Here is a 22,692-nt window from a genome sequence, read left to right as displayed (position 1 = left end):
CCAAAACCCAAAGATGTTCAGTTTATCATCATGTTCGATACAGAAAAGCGATAATCATAACCATATTGTTACATATTCCAATGGTACATTACACAAAGAAATACCCGCGTTTAATATAGTTTGTGTCTTTCGGTCAATTAAGTATTGACAGAGACTATTGATCCATTTGCTTTGAATTAAGACAAGAAGAGATTTTTTTCTCTACATAAAATAACATTTACCCCCAAGTTATGATACAAATCAAAAATACTTATTGAAAACTATTTATTTACACCTTTTAAAAACATTAGGCATAAAATCCTTTACAAAAGGCAAATAAATGCACCTCAACAACATTTAAAAACACTATAAGTGAAATATGAATCTGTTAAAATAGAATGAAATGAAATAGACAAGAATTTTTTTTTTCTCAAGTGCAGTCATAAGTCATTAGAATTTAATAATGGAAATAAAAATGCAGTATATAAACATCAGAGTTTGATTTAGATTTGGAGGTGGTGAAAGTTTGATGCACATTTAAGAGCAAATAGCCTAGTTTGAGACAAAATATGATCCATTTAAGACATATCATTGTAACATGGTGGTTGATAACCAATTACACACTAATTAATAGAAGAATAACAGGATGTGCAGAAAAAAAAACCCTTGTGATTTGGTTTCAGACATGAGCTCGTCAGTATTGGTAGTAAAGAACAAATCAAATCTTTTGAAGTAGCAATATCAGAATGTAAAAAGATTTCATTAAAAGTAAGTTTCCTGTATTCAAATTGTTAGACGGTGTAAAATGCAAGTATTAACATAAAAAACGATTACTTGTTCACAGAGCTCTTTTAAGAGTGTTTAAATTAGCAGAATGAAGACTTTATATGTGAATCGTGTATATTAAAGGGTGTTTTTTTAAATTATTCTTTTTACTTATCTGTTCTTGTAGTTACATTTACAATGTACCCTGTTCTTATAGAGCACCTTTCAGGAGGGTGCACCTTCAATCTCGTTGTACTGCTGCGCATTGGAAATAAAGGCATTTTATTCTATTCTATTTATATAAAGACAAATGAATATGTTGCAGGTACTCCGTACTGCAGCAGTATCATAGTTTAAAACTGCAGTAAATACTTTACTTTCTCTTTTAAATGTATCAGATTCAAAGTATAGTTTCACCACTATGAATGAATTACACTTGTGGTACAATGTTTGGACAAAAACGAACCCGGAGCTGTGTTGTTGCAGATGTTGTGTTACCTAGGAACTAATGTATCCCGGGCTGCTGTTTGGTCACGGACGGTGTAGTGTAGCACCATTGGTCCCATCTTGCGAGAGAAAGGAGAGCAGAGCGAACCGTCCATATTACAGCTGCTTTGTCAGGTACTAAATTCCTCTTAATGTCATTGTCATCTCATTTAAAACTATGCTGTGATTAAGTATTAACATCTGTGTACATTAACTCACTGATAAAGTATTTATTTAATTTGTATCGGAGGAGTTATTCAGCCTCACAGCTCGCTGCTAACACTGCTGTCGACGGACTGCTAAGGTGCTAGCACTCTGTTAGCAACTAAAGCGTTGCGCATTCAAAATGACACTTCGTATTCTTGGAAGATCCACATAAAAGATTGTTATTTTGTGGCGGCAGAGCTGTTAATCGTCCCTATGTGTTATCATCTCGATAATGTTATTATTTAATACTGCCGACATGATTCTTTGTCTTTCCTTCGTTGCCCTGCGTATACATGGAGGATACCTCCGTTTCGTTTATCGCGTCCCGCCTCCGCATCGCACTGATTGGACGCTTTCCGTGTCAGTCATGAGCAGCAGGCCGCTGATTGGCGGCTAACCAGGATGACAACGCCAGTTTTGTTGCTTTATTCCCCTGCCTTCAACATGGCCTTCCGTAGCCACGGTTGTAACTTGGCTAATGTCAGCTCACATGAAGAATGCGTTGTTATTCGGATGTCTTTTGGTTATCCTCTACATTTCATGAATCGAACAGTCGTCCACTTGTTAATTTACGTGAATCTGCGGCGCCAGTCTTCGGGCTAAATGTTAGTAGGATTACTGTAGCTTTCCTCCTGCTGGTGATGTCTTTCGATAGAAAATGGATGGCGTTAAAACTGTCGTCTTCAGCTAGAGATTAGTCACTAAACGAATAATTTTTATTTGCATTGCATGCTTACTCTGACACCTAAAACAACCGTGATGGTGATATAGTTTTAGTTATATAGCTGACCAAGACGTTTGTTCTTTATCTGCCTCAAAGAGAAACCAATAATTATAAGCTTATTTTGTTCCACTTGAGCATTGGAGCTGCTTTGTGTGTGCATATAGCTGTGCTGCTACGTGTGACTTCATGTGTTGTCAAATGTAAAGTTATAGTGGGCACTAAAGCCTCTACTCCACCCCTGACTGACACCCTCACTCATCTGTCTGCCAGCACTTTTCACGGTGATGGACCCTCCTGGTGGGGGAGACGAACGGCGGAGGCAGGCAGAGCGTCTTCGAAGGGAGGAGGCATACTATCACTTCATTAATGAACTGAGTGAAGAGGAATACCGCCTAATGAGAGACAGCAACCTGCTGGGCACCCCTGGTGAGGAAGGACACATCTTACATGTATACTTATATTCTCTGTATACAGTGCACTTTACATCACAGTGTATGTTATCCATGATCTGCTACCAGTCTAGGAGCAGGGGTAGCTCCTCTTGACGCACTGCTGCTGACATCATGTAACAACCTGCGCGCCCATTTGTTTAACAGGGGAGGTGACTGCTGAGGAGCTTCGGCAGCGTCTTGACGGAGCAAAGGAGCGTGTGTCATCTCAGCCCCGTACTGAGCAACGCTTGCAGACTGCTGATTCAGTTGAGCAGCAGGGCAGCAGTGGTGAAGGAGAGGAGAGAGGGGCTGGAGGGAGACGAGGAGCAGGTAGGGATATCTCTGTACGGCCTTTCCAAATCTGGCTTGTACTACTTATGATGTCGGGTGGTTTGGATTTTAGTTGCTGTTAATTAACCAACAAGCCAAAGAATAATATCAGAATCTCATAATCTGTCTAACAGACCTAAAATCAACATAATGTCTTATCAGTGGACTTTAGAACAGCCAAACAAATTGCAGACAAATGGCTTCATCATGAATTCTGTTAAACAGCTCTTTATACAAGCAACTTACTATTAAAAAGAGAGAACTGCCAGATTATTTTTAATGCATTGTTTAGGACAAATAACCATAAATGTTTTATTTGACTGTTGCATTTGCTTTGGCACGATTTAAACAAGGCTGTAAAATGACTTGATTGTGGGTCTGGCCTTGAGTAAGATATGACAAAGAGATGATATTGTTGTAAGTAGACACCAAGCAATAGCAATTGTTTTTTTAAGGGTTTTCCTGTACAAGAGAACAGATATTAGGTAGAATATGTTCACAGTCTTACCCATATGCGTTCTTTACAGGGGGCACAGAGCCCGGAGCAGAAACTTCTAATGGTGACTCATTACTGGAGTGGCTGAACACTTTCAGACGCACAGGTAATGCTACTCGCAGTGGGCAGAGTGGCAACCAGACATGGCGTGCTGTCAGCCGGACCAACCCTAACAGTGGGGAATTCCGATTTAGCCTGGAGATCAACATAAACCATGATCAGCCAGAGCCGGGGGAGCATAATGACACCTCGGAAACTGCAGAGCTGCCAGTAACTGCCCCAAATACAACTTCACCCTCTATACGCACTGCTTCCTCCTTCTCCAACCCTCGACCGTCAACCACACCCAGGCCAGCTCCTTACCCCTCCCCTCGCCCAGCCCTCAGTAGGAGGATTCAAACACGTCGCACACGCAGCAGCACTACCACTCTTTCTATGAGCCCCCCTGCACTTCCTGCTCCGGTGCCCCCCCCTGCTCAGAGGAGAGGTGCCACTTTGCACTCTTTAGTACCGCCTTCCACTGTTACCCCTCCTCTTGATCAGACTACACCTTCGCAACATCAACCTCTGAATGCAGAAGTAGAGCAGGGGCGTGATGATATGACTGTATCTCTAGACTGTCCCCGTGTGTCACCCCAGTCTGGGTCTCAGGCCCCAGCAGCGGGACATGAATCACGTGGCAGTAGGACTCGATCGCGTGGACGTTCACGCAGGGTTGCAGCAGGAGGTGGGGTTTCATCCCGCTTGTCAAGGCGAAGTCGTTCCCCCTTACACAGAACCCCTGTCCCCAGTACCACTCCACCATCCAGCAGTGGTGTTAGTGGTGTTAGCATCCATACTGTTGAGCCAGGCAGTGGCACAAGCTCTGTTTCCATGGAGACAGGGGAGGCTGTGGCAGAACCTGCAGCTCTAACGGAGCCAGCTATAGAGACAGGAGAACGTGAGAATGAGTCACATATAACAGGAGCAGGAAGTTCAGCAGTGCGCCGGCATCCCACCATCATGTTGGACCTGCAGGTGAGAAGGATTCGACCTGGGGAAAACCGGGACCGGGACAGCATTGCCAGCAGAACACGTTCACGTGCCCGGGTTGCAGAGAATACCGTCACATTTGAAAGTGACAGTGGTGGATTTAGACGCACCATCTCCCGCTCTGAGCGAGCTGGGATCCGCACCTATGTGAGCACTATACGGATTCCCCTGCGGCGCATCAGTGAGACAGGCCTGGGGGAGCCCAACTCCACTGCACTGCGTTCCATCTTGCGTCAGATCATGACCGGATTTGGGGAGCTGAGCTCTCTAATGGAGACAGAGGCTGATTCTGAAACTGTTGCACCTAGCCACATAGATGTTGGTGGTACAAACAGTAGCACCAGCCCAGCCAGTCGTCTACACACAAATGAGAGTGCAGCCAGCCAGGTTGGTTCAGGTGGGGCAGATCAGGAGCGGGTGGGGCTGGTGGGGAGTGAAGAGGACCAGGGTGGCCAGGCCAGGCTAGGAGGAGCAGTTGTGAGCACCACAGAAGGACGGGCCACCAGCAGAGACACTAACAACCTAGTAGAAAACGGTACTCTACCCATCCTGCGGTTGGCGCACTTCTTCTTACTGAATGATGAAGAGGATGACGAACACCCTCGCGGTCTGACCAAAGAACAGATTGACAATCTGGCCACACGTACCTACGGTCAGGCCAGCCTGGAGGGGGAGATGGGCCGCGCATGCAGCGTCTGCATCAACGAGTACGCCCAGGGCAACAAGCTGCGTCGCCTGCCTTGCTCCCACGAATTCCACATCCACTGCATCGATCGCTGGCTCTCCGAAAACAACACCTGCCCCATCTGTAGGCAGCCCATTCTCACAGTGCATCATGACTGACCTATTTGCTCACAAACACAACTATCATGTTCCTGGCTGGCTGAACTGAGCAGACCCAAGTAGGCTTTGCATGTACATAGCGCTTTCATGGTTTTATTTTTTTTTTGAGAATATCCATTGTGTTGAAGGTTAAGATGGTTGAACCAAAAGTGCAGAAAAAAAAGAAAGTATAAATGCAGAGAATTAACAAAACTTTATTTTTTTAGACTTTGTTTTCAGCAATTTGTTAATGTTTTATTTTCCTCTTCCTGTGACCTGTTTAGCTGGTCTGTGTCACAAAGCTTCAGAGACTCACATCAATGGATGGCATTAATGCTTAAGGAGCTCCTGTAGCCGCTGCTGACTAGTCTCACTTTAACTCTTTAGTGTCTGATACTATGTGACGTCTCTTTGTCACAACTGGACTTCACAAATCACTTCTAGACTCGATTTGTTCAGTATAAGCTGTAAATACCTCACCACTGCTTGTATTTAAAGGTTTTGAAGTAAGATGTTCCTCAAATGCCATCTATTCAGAATGGAAGCAGGAAACCTTCAGTTTTTTTAAAAAACATTCTCCATTTTAAAGCTTTGGCATCCATTTTAAAGTGTCCCTTTACCATTGGTTATTCTATAGGTCTGTTGGTGGGTTTGTTTGTTTGTTAAGCCCTCTCCATACTTCTGTCCCATATAATTGCAATACAGAATTCATCCATCAAAGTCACCCACTAAAATCAGTCACTTTGAAATCATCAACATTACCCATATGAGCAGCACAATTCAAATGAAATGCAGAAGGCAGGTGATAATCAGGAAGTCAGAGTTGTAATTTAATGAGTTGTGCAATACAGAGAGAAAATACAGTATTGTTTGTTTTTGCTGTTCATTGTTGTTTACATTGTAATGCCTGATTATCATCTCCACTTAAAAACAAAGTCTCCTTAACCCTGAAATCCATGTTTCCTCTTGTTTCTTGTTATGTTTCTGATGTGTATCTGACTGACAGACACCTTCGGACATGTCTCTTGAAGCAGCAGAATGTGGTTAGCTTGATAAATCTGCTGAGCAAAAATCTGGTACCCCTTCAAATCTAAAACATGGGAAGTAAGTAATAAAATTTTACTCAACGTTTATTTATCGCAGCTGTCCAGCTAACTCAGAAAACCTGCTTCATGAGACAGGTGTTGGAAAATTGTTGATGTTTTGAGCACCTGCTCCAAAATTACATTGTGTGCTCATGGAAATCTGTTAACAACAAAGCTCTTCATAATTGGATATGTCAAAATGCAACGATTACAGTCCATTTTGGTTCCAGTGCTACACCTGAATAAGCCAGTGTTAGTAATAAGGTGTCCCTGTGTGTCCATCTGATTTGTTTTTTACATGATCTGCACAGATATTGGCATTTCTTGTGTAGCACAGGTGGATTATTAAGGTGAACCACTTAGTCAGTGTGTTGTTATCAGGGTCACTGTGTGCATCAACAGTAACAGTACACAGGAGCTACTACATCTCTGCAGTCAACGTGTCACTTACAAAACTGCAGGAATGATCCAGTATGTAAGAATGTGTGAGAGTGGGGTAAAGTGTGTATGGTTTAACCGTGTGTGCATGTGAGTGTGTGGGTGCTGAAGGAAAGGTCCAGTGTCCGAATGAACCTGGTTCTCAGAAAGCTTCTGTTCAGTGAAGGTCCACCACAGACTTGGAGAGGCGGTTGTGGCCACTCATTTCAGAAGTGAATATTTATTCTGTTCCTATTTAATAAGATGGAAATCAACTTTTGAAACATGAATATGTATTATGTTACAATGTGATGAGAGTAAATAAACCAGTTATGATAAATATGTTACTATGTAATAAAATGAAGACATGGGTTTTCTTCTCTGCTCCTTAACAGTGGAATAAAATGCAGCTTTGTTATGCCTGGAGATGTGGTGTATATGGACATATATGGATACATGTGAGTGTGAGTCACTCTGGGCTGTGGGTAATAACAGAGTACAGTTTGTCTTTGAAAAATCAACACCAACACAGAAAGACTACACCCAGCGTCTCTCTCACGGGGTTCACAGTTGACTACTCCTTTTACTGTTGCACATGTTACTCTGATACTGTTACACACACAACAGTGACAGGTAGGAACTGAAATTACTTGTAGGCAATGGGACATGAATAACCAAGTCAAATGTTACACATATACATTAAATAATAGTTCAAATGCTGTAAATGATCAAACAACTGTACATTAGCCTTAATTCTGAAGAAGTCCAAAATAATTATGTTGAATAGGTAAAGATATAATTTATCACAGTATATTGTACAGCTCAACAAGCAACATAAATTAGTATGGTAAACAGTGGTGGAAATAATCAGATCCTCACCAATAGGCTACAGCAATGAAAAAATACTCTATTACAAGCAGAAGTCCTGTGTGAAAAATCCTACTTAAGTAAAAGTACATAAGTATTGGCAGCAAAAGTAAAAGTAGTGGTTTGGTCCCTCTGACTGATATATTATTATATATGACATAATTAGATTATTAATACTGAAGCATCAGTGTTAGAGCAGCATGTTACTGTTGTAGCTGCTGGAGGTGGAGCTAGTTTGAACTACTTTATATACAGTTAGCTAGTTTAGTCCTGTGGTTCCCAACCTAGGGGTCGGGCCCCTCTAAAGGGTCACCAGATAAATCTGAGGGGTTTTGAGATGATTAATGGGAGAGGAAAGAAGAAAAAACAAAGTTCTGATACACAGTTTTCAGTTGTTGGACTTTTTCACCAATCTTTGATATTTGGTGAAATATTGGATCATTTGAATATTTATTGAAATTAAACCATATGAGAAGTTTAGAGGGAAAAATCAGTATTTGGTGGAGCTGTTAACAACTCAGACATCTGAAATATGACCCCGACTACACACTGCTTTTTCATCTTTAAGAATTGCATTTTAAAAGCTTGTGATATTATCCATTATGCCAAAGCTTCATCTGAAAAGTAACTGTCAAATAAATGTAGTGGAGTAGAATGCACAATATTTCCCTCTGAAATGTAGTGGAGTGGAAGTATAAAGTAGCATAAAATGAAAATAGTCAAGTAAAGTACAGTTACCTCAAGTACAGTACTTGAGTAAATGTACTTAGCTACTTTCCACCACTGATGGTAAATACATAAAATATATAAATAAATAACCAGAAATGTTTCTATGGTTACAGAGAAGGTTGCGCGCGCGTGTGTTTACTAACGGCAGATGTCAACGGTTAAGAGCGCCAACGGCGAACAAGCTGTTCTTTATTACACTAAATATTTATCCATATTGTGCCACAATTACGTGTTTGAAACACATCGAGCAAACGAATGGACAGTAGAGAGGTGGATTATGCTGCAGGAGTGATTTGAAAAGTTTGTATGAACGTTTTGATAGCTTTGTTTTGCCGTAAAACTGGTTCGCCGATGGGGCGAGGGGGAGTGCTAAAAACTATGTGTTATGTTATTAACTTTTGAAAGAAGAAATTACATATTTTCCCCTTATGAGTTGAATTCAGAAGAAATTTAACGCACTCTTGCTAAATTCAATACACACCGTGTTTCTGCCACTATAGCCTCACTTGTTCTGGTATATACTGGTTATAATGTTGTCTAGCTTTATGTTAGCAAAGTTATAACTGACATTAACTTACTCAGTTTGACTGTTAATGCTCATGCCAGTGTTACACCACGTTTGAGCAGTTATGATTAAATAGGAAAGAATAGTGATTTGATAGTGAAAGTCATTTGTGGCCGGTATTTAACAATTAACGTAACCGGTTACATAGTCTCTCTTTAAATGATTAGCAAAAAATAAACATTTTATTTTCAGTTAGCATGAGTTCAGACTCCCCCAAAACAAATTACTTAATAAAAACGTAAATACAAAAATCTATTTTTCACTAGGATTAGTGATAGTGCTCTTAAATATTGACAAACTGATAGAAGATCAATTCTGAAAACTATTCAGTTTTGGTAACATATCTTTGTATTCTGCGTCCAAAGGCCGGGAGCGCACACGTATCCCATCATCCGATGCGCGTCCCCGTGGCTCAACTAAACGGACCCCAGTCTGTAAAGCCAGAAGGGACGAGATCGGAAGTCTGGCGATTGCCCTTCAAAATCAAGCTTTACCAATATGTATAAATGCTTTTAATTGATGGGCTGTAGCTAACAACTATTTACACCATCTATTAATTTGCCACTTAAGTCAGTGATTAATTATTCGGGTCTATAAATGTTGGAAAACAGTGAAAAAATTACCAAAACGATCTCCTTAAGCCCTAAGTGATGCCTTTAATGTTCAATTTGTAATATCAAAAAAGAGAAGAAGGCAGCAAATCCTCACAATTTAAAATCCTCAAAACATTGTTGTTAAACGACTATTTAATTATCAAAATAGTTGCTGATTAATTGTAATACAATTTTCAGGACAAGTCTCTAGTTTAATGTTACTAAAAATAAACCAACTAGCGTACACATGGTAGTGATGGATGTGAGGCCCTCAATATAGGCAAATATGTACTTATATAAAGATGTAAATCTAATTATATAACATGTTATCTAAACAAGTAATGCCTGCTATTGATGACATTTATGAAAAAGTATAGGAATACTTTAAATTAAAAGAAACATAGGCAATTTAATTACTTAAATAAGACACATATCTGATTAAATTATCACGCAATTATTTTCATTAGCCTGTAACTGTAATCTAATATAAACCTGACTGTCCACAGCTGCACCACCACACCACGATGAGTATATTTTAACCTACTATATATTGAAGCAGTAACCGGAAGTTGCGTGTAACTTGACGCTGGTTGAAGCGGCTATCTCCCTACAAACATTACCTCCGCTGTGCTGCCGAGACATCATGATCCCCGATCAGCAGCAGCAGCAGCAGCAGCAGTGGCGTCCGCAGCCTGGGCCCGCAGCAGCGTCCCCCTGTGTGTCTGTCGGTGAGCCATGAGCATGCCACCGCTCCGACCTCCTCGTCCCAGCCTGACCGACTCTTGTTTACCAGCGAGATGTATTTCAACCGGAGAGCCAAGAAGATACACAGCGAGGGAGGTAAGCTAAAAAAACAAAAAACAAAAACAAACACCCTATGTAATCTTTCTCACGATCTTGATTCCCTCCTGCCGCTTAATTCGTGACCTGTCAGTTTCTATCAGTGTCATGAATAGGCCTATAATGATCGAGCATATAGCGGCCTGTAGGACATAATCGTGCGGTTATGTGCTTGGCATAATAACGGGGATCAGTATTGTCCGGGACTGCAGCATGCATGTGGAGAGATCTGCTGTACCGGTATTTATCCTTCCTCCTCGCTCAGTTTTTTTTTTTTTTTTTTTTTGGCACCGGTTGGAGACTGCAGGTGCAGCTGCTTCAGGTAGCACCGTCTGCCCTCTATATAGGCTGGTATTTCTATATAGCAATGACCATGATAAGTATATGGATCCGTGCTGTGCTGTAACGAAAAGATAACAGCATATTTGCTCTTCATAGGAAGAATGTGAGTCCGTTGTGTGATCGTGTCACTATACTGAATGTACTGTATTTCCTATGGCATCATTATGGTATTATATAATTTTGTTGCAACAGACATTGTGGTATATTGACCTCCTCAATCGCATCATATGGGGATTTTTTTTCGCATGGGTCGATTCGCAAAAACATGTCGATTTCTTGATATGCTTATAAGATAGCTCATATCTAAATATTTAAATTCATTGTGCGATTCAAATGTCCAAACTCAGCTTCTATAGATCAGTCCAAGAACAGCCTATTACCTCGCCGACTTAAACACCACGTGACCGCATAAAGAGCGCTTTTTATTCCGAGCGCGTCCGGAATTGAATCTCTAAAGCCATGCACATGTGTGTTTTCACATCACTGTATTTATGGCACTCAAGCGTTGGAAAGGGGCTGGTTTAAACAGCTGCACACATGACATGTGTCTTCCGGACCATGTATGGACCAGGGCTGTTTATATTAAATAAACCCTCCATGACAAACTTAATAGTATAGGTTATAGTCACTCTTTCTGGCAGAAAATGGTTCATCCTCTCCATACAGTAGGAATTGGAGGGAGGATGGAGATGTTTAAAGTCAACGTGGGATGTTATGATTTCACACATAGCAAACTGAGTTTGGATTGTCCTGGAAGAGAGGAGCATGTGTTTGGCTCAACCAGTGGGTTTTAATAGTGACTGGCACATATTGTCCGGCTGCTTTGCTGTTATCTGTGTGTGTGTGTGTGTGTGTGTGTGTGTGTGTGTGTGTGTGTGTGTGTGTGTGTAGCTGCATGCCTCTTGCAGCTTCCAGAAATAGAAAGCAGGGCAAATTGTGAGCAGAGATGAGCGCCAACTGGGCCACACTGTCTTCAGGCCAGAGGTTCCCACATATATTAGTTGTTGAAATATTGGATGTTTTGTCACTGGGGCAGCACATTTTTGCCCGATGAAAGGTTAGAGTTAATAAGGGTTCAGGACCAGTTTCATACATATTTGTATTTTGTGTTTAAATGGGGTATCAGGTGGCCTCAAAAATGAAACATACTTCTGTTTTATTTGGCCAGTATGTGACTTTGACCCTCATGTGGAAGAGGTTTGATTGTGAGATTCGCTACTTAATTCTTGTTTATATCTGACCAGATAATGTGGGACATTTCTTTAATATTCGTGGAGATTATTTTTGTCTCATTGAGTCTAACAGTTGTTTAAGAGTGTCAGTCATTATGTACATGTGCACCCTCCTGGATTCTCCATGGTGTCTGTTCTCTAATCTCTTGGAGCCTGAGCTCTTGATTCTTTGCTCCAATTAGCGAGCTGCTTCATCCCTGGTGATGACGTCTGCAGCCTCCAATCTGTCACATTTACTCACACACACACACATTCACACACAGAATAATATCATATCATTTGTTTGTATTTATGAAGTGGGTGACATAAACTCTGACCATGTTTCTAATACCACCTTTTATGCATAACTACTCACAGGCACATAAAGCACTTCTGACATTGGTTGAGAAAACACATTATACTGTAGAAAAAAAGTATTTTTGTGTTATGATAAGCTAAACGAGCTGTAATCAAGATGTCTTATGGTTTTTGAAGATTGTCTCAGGCAGTTCACATTTTACCGTATGGATTTGTATTCAAATGTAAGGACACATGTTGTGTTGGCGGGTCTTCTTAATGTGAGTCATGCAGCTCAGCAAACTGTCAACAATATGTCTGTTTTCAAACGATAAAGACTGGTTGCCGTGGCTGCCAAGCTGCTGAAGATGCCATTTGGGAGATAAGGGAGGCCTAATAAATTGCAGCAGTGAGGTATTTACATGAGCTGAACACAAGGGGGCACTCCTGGGCAAGCTACAAAAGTTTTAGCCAAGTCCATTTCTGTGTAAACCCTTCAGACCCACATTTTCTTATGCAGGCATGAATCTCATCTCACTACAGAATGCTTCCCATGACAGGCACATACAAACACATTTACAGTGCAGTTACTGACACATAGATGTGTTGTGTGCGGTATGTGTATATTGACTTGTTGTCTTGTGTGTGTTGTTTTCTCCCGCCGCGGCCTCTGTCGCCCACAGAGCAGTTAGTGTTGACCACCATTAGGCAGGAGGCTTCTGAACTGCAGGACCCAGGCGCTACCATGCGTGCCCGCCTCACAGACAGGTTTGACAAAAGTGAGTTTGCTCGAATTAGACTGGATGACGCCCCGTTTGTTTCTGGAGTCCCAAGGTGCATGTGGCCATGTGCAACAGCTAGGAGCAGCTGTCTGCCAACCTCCGGCCCTCAAGAGCTACAATATGTAGTTACCAAGTGTCTCTGGATCTTGTCTGAAAAGGTTAAGACATGATATTACTGCTGCTGACCCTGAATACTCTGTAGCTCCTTGGGGCCTGGAGTGACGAATGCTAAACAGGAATTAACCCTTTCACTGCATGTGCTTGTAGGTAGTGGGGTGACCACTCATGTCAGACCGTGCTGACGAAGACAGATTGCTATGCACTGGGGCAAATCGTTCAATATGAAAATATATGCATGCTGTAGAACACACAACACATGCATCTATGGACATGGCATGCCTGGAAAGCACATGCACATGAACACTGCTGCATGCATGTACAATATATGACTGCTGGGTGTAGAGTTTGGGCAGGGGAGTACCTGCATGTAGGGGCTTTGCATGTATTCCGGCATTAAAAGTTGTATGTTCACCTGCGCGTGTGAGAGAGTGTGTGTATAATACACTATCAATGTGTGTGTGCATGTGTATATGTGCATATGCATACACTAGCGAAATGTGTGTTCATGTGCGTGTAGCAGACTCACCTGTAGGATTATCAGAGTATGGATTAGCAGTAGGTGAAGTTGCAGAGCAGACACAGATGGGATTATCATGCTTGCTCACTTGGCCTGTAAGAGGCTTTCTTGCCTTACCTCCTACTCCGTTACGGTGGCAAATGGACCCACTGGGAACGCCAGCAGCCTGGTCAACCAGGACCTGCACATAGGACCTCCAGGTCACCTAGGAGACCCGGACAACCATGGGACGTAGGGGTCAACCAGGCAGACGACGTTCTGTTGGTAATACTTTCCTGATCACACAGTGGGATTGTGGACTGGACAGAGACAAATGGGGCAAGATAATTTGTGTTTTAGTAATCTAACTAAGTCTAAGTTTTTGAAATCAGCGAGGTGATTGTGGTTTAGTGTGTAGCTCAAGAACACTTTGACAGGGCCTGTGGCTGCTGGAGGATTAAAACCTGAGACCTTGCTGTTATAGGCAATGACTTGAACAACTTTAACACCATGTTGCCAAAGACAGGAAGACAAAATATGCCGGTATAACATATTAATCTGATTTGTGCATGCACATTCAGCAGACCATGTGTAATTGCATCTAAACGGTTTTGACAGTTTTTCAGATAATAAAACAGGGAATAGTGGAATATCTGTTCTGCCTTGTGGGGGCGGGAGTACTTTGACTGCTGGAGATAATTGTAGCTATTCTACTATAAATGCTATTATGATTCATAGCTGTTTCCTTTCTGGCTCATTACATTTCTGAATTGGTTGTTTGGAAGATAGTGCATCTCTATTAGGCACGATTCAGAAGTTACGTTTGTGCCATTTCAAACACAATTCTGGAAGTCGTGCTAATTGACAGAGCCGCCAAGGGAGACGCCGCGATAGTGGCTGACATGTGAGTTGTCCCTTGAGTGAAGGCTTGGGCTCAGCACCAAGGCAGAGTGTCTGGTGAAATATGCTCTAGCATACTAGAAAATGTAGATGAATTATGCAGCCTGTCTCGTTACATTATTCAGTAGCCTAGCCTGCTTTCTAACAGTGAAAGTTTGGCATCAAGCCAGGGCACCTTGGGTTCAACCCAAAACACAACTGGTGTACACTATTAAGATATGATGAAGCATGACGTGTGACATCCTCTTCAAATTACATCTATGATGGATTTAATTGTATGCATTTTGAGACTACATTACCCATGCCCTGCTCATAGGAATGGATTGTTTCATCTGCTTGCTATGTAAAATGTTTGTTTTAATACTGTAGACTACTGATGATATTAAACTATTAGGCTATTAATCTTCTCTACATAATGGAAACAAGATTGCTCGTTGATTAATGCATAGGATTGTTTTTAAGCCTCAGCAACTAAATGGGTGGCCAGCAGTATCTGCTAGCAGGGTGTTTGTTGAAGGGGGATCAGTCTAGTCTTACCTGTTCTGGCTGCAGGTTATCAGACCTATGGTACCTGTCCGGCTAGTCTGGGTGCTTCATGTGTAATTTACCTGGCTGTGCTCTGCCCGGGTTTGCTGCTGACTCATCACTGGCGCATCAGTAATGAGTTACGGAGGTGACTGCAGCTCTACTCCATCAGAGATGAGTAACCGAGGCATTGATCTGCTCAGAGATGAATCAGAGCCGAAGTGGGCTGCTGAGAAAGCCATTATTGATCTGTTTGGAAAGGTAAAGAGTAAAGGGGTTAAAAGTAGAGATGTGGGGGGAATGAGGGGCACAATAAATAGTTCAACAAAAACAAATGAACACAAGGTATAGAAAATATATAGAAAATAGGGTTGCTTGGTGACAGGAAAAAAGATGTAGTTAATGTGCTTTGCCCCTCTCTAGCTTTGACCTTGTGTCATCCTTTATCATTTCTTTACAATCACCCACTATCTTGACTGACCCCAGTGACATTTGCAATGTGGAGTCAGTGCTGAGTTGTGACACATATAGCTCTAATAGGTGCAGAGGTAACAGCCTGGTAACAGATAGAGAGATGAGGGATAGGCTGCTTTATTATCATTTTGCTTGGACAGACTTTGACCCTTGCTCTCTGCCTTGTGCAGACACGTGCCTGTGTGGTGTGGAATAGCACTATGCTAAGGTTGGAGTTTTTAACAGTTTCCTTGAAGAAGCAGGCTTCTTTTGTAAGGAGAGAATGGGAATTAAATATATTACCACAGAAAAAAATAAATATTGTCCTCTAATTTATGGAAAATACCTCCCGCTTTGCTCTCATTTTGCCTGGGAGTGCAATATTTGTAGCTGTTTCTTGTAAACACACAGGCCTTAATGACTCTTTCAATGGAAAGGTGACAGCACATCCAGTATTATGGTTGACTGGCTGACATCTTGGTCATTTTACAATTCATTGCCTTCTTAAGAACAAGAAGCAGTGGAGTGGAGTGGAATATAATGATATTGAATTAATTTTGGTTATTGATGAGGGGAGAGAGTGATCCTGTTATTTATTCTATTGTTGTAGTGCTGCGGAATTAGAGTTTCGGGACTGTGGAAACTCAATCTGCGAAACCCTGCCACTACTTTTTCATGTCTAAATTATAAATGCAATTAGCCTGTTGTTGTTTTTCACTTACAGACATAGCCTCAGACAGACATGCATAATGCACAGATCCAAAAATTAGAATTACAATAATACATTTTAGGAGAAATAAGTGCTTGTGGAATTATTATAAAGCTAATATCGGAATATTTAGTGATATTAGCTCACTGTAAATGAACAATTGAGCTCTAAATTTACACTACAAGGTCTTTTGGGAATAATATAAGAATATTATCAAAAATATTGTCAGGATTTTTTGAGTGGCTGACCAGATAAATGTATTCTAGATAATATTCTTATTTGCTGGAGATACAGTATGGCGCATCTACACTAAACAAACTAACCAGAAAGATGAGCAGAAACCTGTGTGGAGTGGTCACTGTTGCACAGGCATCGCAGCGGAGGGGAAGCGACATAAAGTGATCTCCTGATGGATGGCTCTTGTCTCGGGGATGTCATTTGACCCATCTGTGCTTGACCGTAAGACCCCAAGGCGATATCAGGCTTCTGGCCCTTTAAAAGCGGAGCCCCGGCTTTCCCCCTCCGCTGCACTGAAGGAGCTCCATATGGCTTCCTCTCGTTGTCTCGGCTGGTAGTAGTGAGCAGCTCAGCATCAAATTGGAGGGAGGAGATAGTCCAAATCGCGCCGGAAAAAGGCTTCCCGAGGCGGCAGGTGGCCAGATGACACGGCGGCGGAGCTTGGGGGTCCAGTATCTTTCACAAGGGCCGGGAGCTTCCTCTTCAGCAACGCCGAAGGAGGAGAGAGTAGGCACGGGCGTGCTGCTGCATCAGTCCTCGCCTAGGTCTGCCGTTGTTGTACCAGCTGAGTAAACTGTGGCGTCCAGACCCGTTTGCGCGTCTCCCACTTCCCACAATGGCCATGTCGCGCCAGACATACTCACTCGTTATTAGGCGCAGTGGAGGATGAAAATTGTCCTGCTCCTGGAGCTCATGCGTGGGTGAATGAGAGGAGATCACGACGCTTTAAAATGGTTGGAGATGACAAAGCCGGTCGGGCGGGGAAGCAGAAAGTCTGCAGGAGGAGAAGCGTGTTGCATCCTCTTCTGTCACTTTTTTGGGGGTGGGGGGTGGGGGTCATTTGTGCATGTAGTCTAATAACAAGCGTGATGTGCGCCGGCTCTTCTCTGTTGCATATGGAGTTGACGTGCTGATAAAACAGGCAAACCCTGCGTGTTTGTTCGCCATTGTGCATCCCTCAGCACATCCATTATACGCGGGGGGGTCCCGTGGGCGTCGCGAAACGCGCGTGTGTGCATTGACGGTACCTGCATAATAATACTGAAAGACAAGGGGAGGAGGGGGGTGTTTATAACGGAAAACGTCATTGAATCGACCCCATCGGCTCCAGCATACATCAGCATACAGTAACCTCTAGTACTAATTGGTCGCCTTCGCTTTTGAACTGTAAACCTCGTCTCCAGTCTATGTCTGTCTCTCTCTCTCCCTCTCTCTTGCTTTCTCTCTCTATCTCTGTCTCTCACTCGCACTCACTCAGCCTCGCCTCTCTCCCATCAATCCAACGGTGCAGGACCTGCTTGCTCGTCCGCCGGTTACCGCAAGGCAGATGATGAGATGTCCGGGACCACTTCCCAGGCGGATCCCATAGACGCCACGGCGCGGATTGTGCTGCTCAACCGGCCACAGAATACCAAGTTCTGCGACAACCATGTCAGGTAGGTGCCACTTATTATGATGTATGTTGTGTTGCTTATGCACTGACTTTTTCCACACACTGGAAGTCAGAGCTGAGCAGAGAGGTTATGTAGATCAAAGATAATTAAATGCTTTAGTTAAATGTTGTTCTGAAGTTTTAAACAATGTTAAACAAACTGCAGCCAAGAAAATTACGCCGCACCAGACTTATGAAATCCACGGTCAGCTTATTTGATACTTTTTTGTGTTTAATCAAAGGTTGATAAACCCGTCCTGACCATGTTTAATTATAAGACAAATGTATTTTTTGGGCTGCAGCCTTTTCCAGGGAGGTCAGAATTCAGGGTCAGCTTGTCAGGATTCTAAAGGACACTTGTGCACCAAAAAGCAGAGTCGATATTTGCTCACAGGGGCTTTACACCCATGTTGTCAGGACAGCCTGTTACAGCCTGTTTGTATGTTTTTCTACCTGGCATGCCATGTCTGCTGAGTAGACTCTGGACTATTCAGGTTTTGTTTTGTTTTTTTTCCCTCGTAAATATTTCCCGTCTTTTAGTTTTGCCTTAAATAATAATATAACAGTAAATAATAATAGTAAACTAAAAGAACCTCAAAGGAAAACCTTTTTAGTTCTTTAGGGTCTACAATTCACAGGTGATAAGCCGTTAATAACTCACTTATTAAGTGATCATTTGCAGCTCTGCCAAGGCTGACTTATGTCACTGCCTCAAGTCCACGAGGGAATCTCAGTTGAAAATTGCTTAGCTTAACAACTTAACATGCTTGTGTTACTTAATCAATACATACTCATGAATGTTTAAGGCTGTCCATGAAAGTAAAGTAACTACATTCCCATGTGTTTACATAAAATACAGAGAGTGCCTTAGCTGTGTCTATCCGATCATAGGTGTATTCTGTGTTTGTGTTGTTAGAGAAACTAGAGGGATATTTGTAAAATGAGTGGATGGTGTTTTCATCTGCTTGACAGCCTAGGATTTCACTGAGGATAAAAGCTGTCTGATCTAATTTCTCAGACCCAGGTCAAAGGCTGTAGGTGTGATTCTCTTAGTCATGACATTATGCGGTCTGAGCAGCTGAGGCACGAAGACTACAAATCTAGGACCACAGTCTAATTTGCACACTTTACAAGAGTATCATTATTTCATATTTTGTGCTGCTGTGTTGTAGTGGCCCCTGACCCCTTGATCCAGCAGCAAACATATAAGTGAATATTCTGCTCGTATGTACTTTTCTGTCATAGGCAGGGTCATGGGCAGGGCGATATGGCACGTGCAGTGGAGAACCTCTTTTATCACCATCATCCCATATGTCATCGCATATTTTATGGCCTCAGCAGTGGTTGTAAATACTGCGAGTCATGCAAACAGTATTTAAGTTTGATTCAGACAGACGCCGATGTAATTTGTCCCTTGTCTTTACTTTTTTATTATTCCTATTTGTATATACTAACTGTGGCTGGCGCCAAAGGAGCACAGGGCTCATGTTCTGTGAGTGGAGAGCTTGTCGTTAGTCAATTGACATTCAATGGCCTCCCATTATTGTCAGCAGATTCAATTTCACTTTTAAAAGAGCCTATTTCTGCTCTACTAATAAGATTAAGGCGGGTGCTCCTTGGGTCATCTGATTGGATCATGTGTGGTGTCCTTCCCTCGCTGTATGCTGATTGGAGACACAGGAGCGATCTGGTTCAAGAGGCGTGCCCTTTGATGTCCCAGTGTTCCTGTAACTCTTTAGTTTGTTTTAAAGGTTCAATAGCCTCATTGATTTTTCAGAGATTAAAGCCTTGTAGCTTTTATCTATATACCCAGCTCACCTCCTCTCCATTCCCTGTGTCCTCCACCTCCATATTTCACCCTCCGCAGTTGCTTTTATACAAGCTGAGCATTAGTGCTGCTCTCCTGCACAAACGTAAAAAGTAACCCGCTCTCCTATTAAACTCACACATAAAAGGAGAACTTTCATTACAAACACTTTCACTTTTCAACCAATTACCTGCCAGTGTTCTGATTTTTTTTTTTTACCACTCAGATGAATGACTCCTCTTTGACTTCAGTTCAGTGTTTACTTTCAGCCTTTAATGTATGAAGAACACCTGCCTTGTTTTATAAAAACACGACAAAGCCACACATCAGCAGGAGAGCATAACCCCTGCAGCTAACAGCTGTTAACACCACCACAAAGTTGGACATCTATAGTATGAAAAATAACAGCCAGATGTTTTTTCTTTTTTTTTTCACCCCGGTCTGGTGGAAACGTGTTTGTGTGTGAGCATGTGTGTGTGTGTGAGGATTCTGGTATCACTTGTCTTTGATTAGATTAAGGCAGATTTATCCACTGGATCACAGGTGTAGTGTCACTAAATCCTAGGTATCTAGAGCATCAGGGTCAGGATACTGTGTAGGTGTTCGGCGTCTATGTGTGTGACAGACCAACAGCTGTTGCCTCTCGGTTTTGTGTGTTGTATGTCTTGCTCTTTTTACTTGTCTATGTGTGTGAGAGAGGTGGTTCTAGCTTAGGAGATCTTAGGAGATCCTGAACTATGATGCAGGGTTGTTGTTTGCCATTCAGTATGCACTGATGCACACACACACACACACACACACACACACACACACACACAGGCACACACACACACACACATAGACACACACAAACACGCACTATCCATTAAACAAAAGTCATTTCAGAACCTCTTACTGTTCGCCAACAGGCCTTGACTTGAAGGTTGACTCTATTATTTTTAGACTCTACTGTAAAAGCTCTTACGGTAGCTCCTGGCTATAACAAGGCTAATCAATATAGTTGTCTGATCAATACAGTTGATTGACAGACAGGTTGAGGTTGCCAAGGTTTCTTGTACCTATTTTCTGGGGTGTCGGGTCTAAATTTAGGTTGTTGGATTAAAAGTCTTGGTCTATTTATAGGTGTAATGTGTGTGCAGCCCATAATGGCTCTGTTTGTTCTCCCTGGGCACAATTGAGTGTTAAGATTTTTTTAAGTGCTGCAGTTATTAAAACCCAAATGGAGTCTGTTGTTATGTAGCCTTTAAGATAATGCTGTTGTAGTGTGTTTGGCTAAAAATCATTAGCACACCATTTATGCATTTTGCTAATGCACTATCTGGCTCTTCTTCATCTTTTGAATGTAAACAAAGTGTTAAGTATTTTCTTTCTTTGTGTTCTTCTTCTGTAGTACCACAAAGTATGGTGTCCTCACCTTTCTGCCCCGATTCCTGTATGAGCAGATCAGGCGGGCTGCCAACGCCTTCTTTCTGTTCATCGCACTCATGCAGGTAAACCTCACACACAAAACTCTGAACAACAGCGGTGTGCTGTTTGTTTGGTTTCAGTTTAAGTCTGTGGCCCGCACTGGCTTTTAGATGTGAACAGCATCAATAAGAGTCTACTTTGAAATATTCTAGGATTCCCAGAGCCCCAGCTATTTCTGAAATACTGTATTATGAATTTTTGAAAATTGATTTCTAAATGGCAAATGTTAGGGTAAATAATTATGATGAATATTAACAAATGGGTTACAGGCATAAGCCACTATTATTATGTCATACTTATTAGATATTGCTTATTTTTTACTTTCTTTTTCTTATGACAGATTTTGGAACTTTTCTGAGCTGAAAAAATTGTAAAATTAGGAAGAAGTTTCATAGAGGATAGTCACTAGATTGCACGCTGTTGTCCCTACCTGACTGAATGACAACATTTTCTTTTCCATGGATGGTAGGGAAAGAGGAGCACTTGTTTTTTTCCCCTCTATTTGAGCCTCATGGAAAGTCACACTAAGGCAGTATTCAGACCAAATCAAGCGTTGCAGTGCACCTCTGCAGCGGAGGTGTGGGGTGTGGGTGTGGGCAGGTTTATTTGTAACCTCCGTGAAACAATCAGAAAATAACGTTTTATTCCTCTCATTCACTCTCGCTACCGTTGCTCGTTCTCTTCATTCACTCTCTAGCTTGCTCTACTACTGCTGCTCTCTCTCTCTCTCTCTCTATTTATTTCTCTCTCTCTCTTTGGTGCTTTCAGCTCGCTTGCACTCTCTCTCTCTTTTTTTCTCGTCTATTTTAAAATGAGTCAGGAAGCTGTCAGCAAAGTCTAACTTTACTTTTAAAGTTATCAAACAAAGAGAAATGTGTAGTAATGTCCTCCCTCATGGCAGGGTTGTACAACTGTGATCAGTCTGATCGCTGGATGTGATTGGCCACTGCAGTGTGATGTCGGGTTGAGTTTCTCTAAAAGATTATTCGGGTTCAACTTTCTCACTGCAGGCCGCTGTGGCACCCCTGTGGCCCCCAGCCCTGCAGCGTTTACCCACTACCCCCATTCAAATGAATGGGAGGACTGGTGTTTTCACCACAGCGCTTGATTTGATGTGAATTCAGCCTAACCTCTCTCTTGCTAACATGGCTCCACCTGCCCTCCAAGGATTCATCATTATACTTCACTGCCTTGTGTGATTTGAAATAAAGGGATGTTGAGATGATGAAAACAATATCTGTCTCAACTGGTCTACCGTCAGAGAATGCAACCTGGATCAGTTCTTGTGAATAGCTTGTATAAAGCCTAATGCAGTAACAACTGATGTTTGTCTGTGCCATGATGATCCATAATGAATACTCTAAGTTTCTCAACACTCACTATTAGCAATGATTTCTGAGTGCTGCCTCTCTTGACTCTACATACAACTCTACAATACATTTCTGATTTGCTTGTATGTTATGAAGCACCCAGACCCTTCAGGCCATCTGGGACAGGCTTACTCACTGTTCCCAGGATCAGAACTAAGCCATGTGAAGGAGCCTTT

General features: G+C 42.2%; 2 protein-coding genes and 1 long non-coding RNA gene across 10 annotated transcripts in view; 2 read left to right on the top strand and 1 right to left on the bottom strand.

Annotated features, from left to right (window-relative positions):
- The first annotated feature begins 1,252 nt into the window (after positions 1–1,252).
- Positions 1,253–7,200, top strand: rnf6 (ring finger protein (C3H2C3 type) 6). Of its 2 annotated transcripts, none has more exons than XM_042399093.1 (4): positions 1,253–1,365; positions 2,432–2,587; positions 2,758–2,922; positions 3,450–7,200. In XM_042399093.1, exons 2-4 carry the CDS (start codon positions 2,446–2,448, stop codon positions 5,291–5,293), a joined length of 2,151 nt encoding a protein of 716 aa, XP_042255027.1. In that variant the 5' UTR covers positions 1,253–1,365; positions 2,432–2,445; the 3' UTR covers positions 5,294–7,200. The 2 variants fall into 2 exon arrangements, with proteins under 2 accessions (XP_042255027.1, XP_042255029.1); XM_042399095.1 differs by lacking the exon at positions 1,253–1,365 and adding an exon at positions 1,426–2,042.
- Positions 7,201–8,454: 1,254 nt separating this feature from the next.
- The window catches only part of atp8a2 (ATPase phospholipid transporting 8A2), a 50,602-nt gene continuing 36,364 nt past the window's right edge, over positions 8,455–22,692 (top strand). For 2 of the 7 annotated variants that reach the window (XM_042399282.1, XM_042399277.1), the window contains exons 1-3: positions 8,455–10,368; positions 17,699–17,876; positions 21,070–21,169. In XM_042399282.1, coding sequence (XP_042255216.1) covers positions 10,326–10,368; positions 17,699–17,876; positions 21,070–21,169 — 321 coding nt within the window. In that variant the 5' untranslated portion in view covers positions 8,455–10,325. Of the gene's footprint in view, positions 10,369–16,781; positions 16,986–17,698; positions 17,877–21,069; positions 21,170–22,692 lie in introns of those variants that run through there. The other 5 variants (XM_042399279.1, XM_042399281.1, XM_042399278.1 and 2 more) reach the window with 5 other exon arrangements.
- LOC121888033 lies at positions 10,618–16,644 on the bottom strand. The gene is made up of 2 exons (XR_006093120.1): positions 16,527–16,644; positions 10,618–15,290 (listed from the first exon to the last, which is right to left on the bottom strand). It is a non-coding gene; the product is annotated as an uncharacterized LOC121888033 (long non-coding RNA).

This window comes from Thunnus maccoyii, chromosome 21 (genome assembly GCF_910596095.1).
Source record: "Thunnus maccoyii chromosome 21, fThuMac1.1, whole genome shotgun sequence".
Taxonomy (NCBI): domain Eukaryota; kingdom Metazoa; phylum Chordata; class Actinopteri; order Scombriformes; family Scombridae; genus Thunnus; species Thunnus maccoyii.
The sequence above is the reverse complement of the archived record's forward strand: the minus strand, read 5'-3'. Positions and strand labels throughout refer to the sequence as shown.

Coding starts and splice junctions, on each gene's coding strand:
- rnf6 (XM_042399093.1), top strand. CDS start 2,446: ATGGACCCTCCTGGTGGGGGAGACGAACGGCGGAGGCAGGCAGAGCGT. Junction 2,588..2,757: donor CAACCTGCTGGGCACCCCTG/GTGAGGAAGGAC, acceptor TTTGTTTAACAG/GGGAGGTGACTGCTGAGGAG. Junction 2,923..3,449: donor TGGAGGGAGACGAGGAGCAG/GTAGGGATATCT, acceptor CGTTCTTTACAG/GGGGCACAGAGCCCGGAGCA.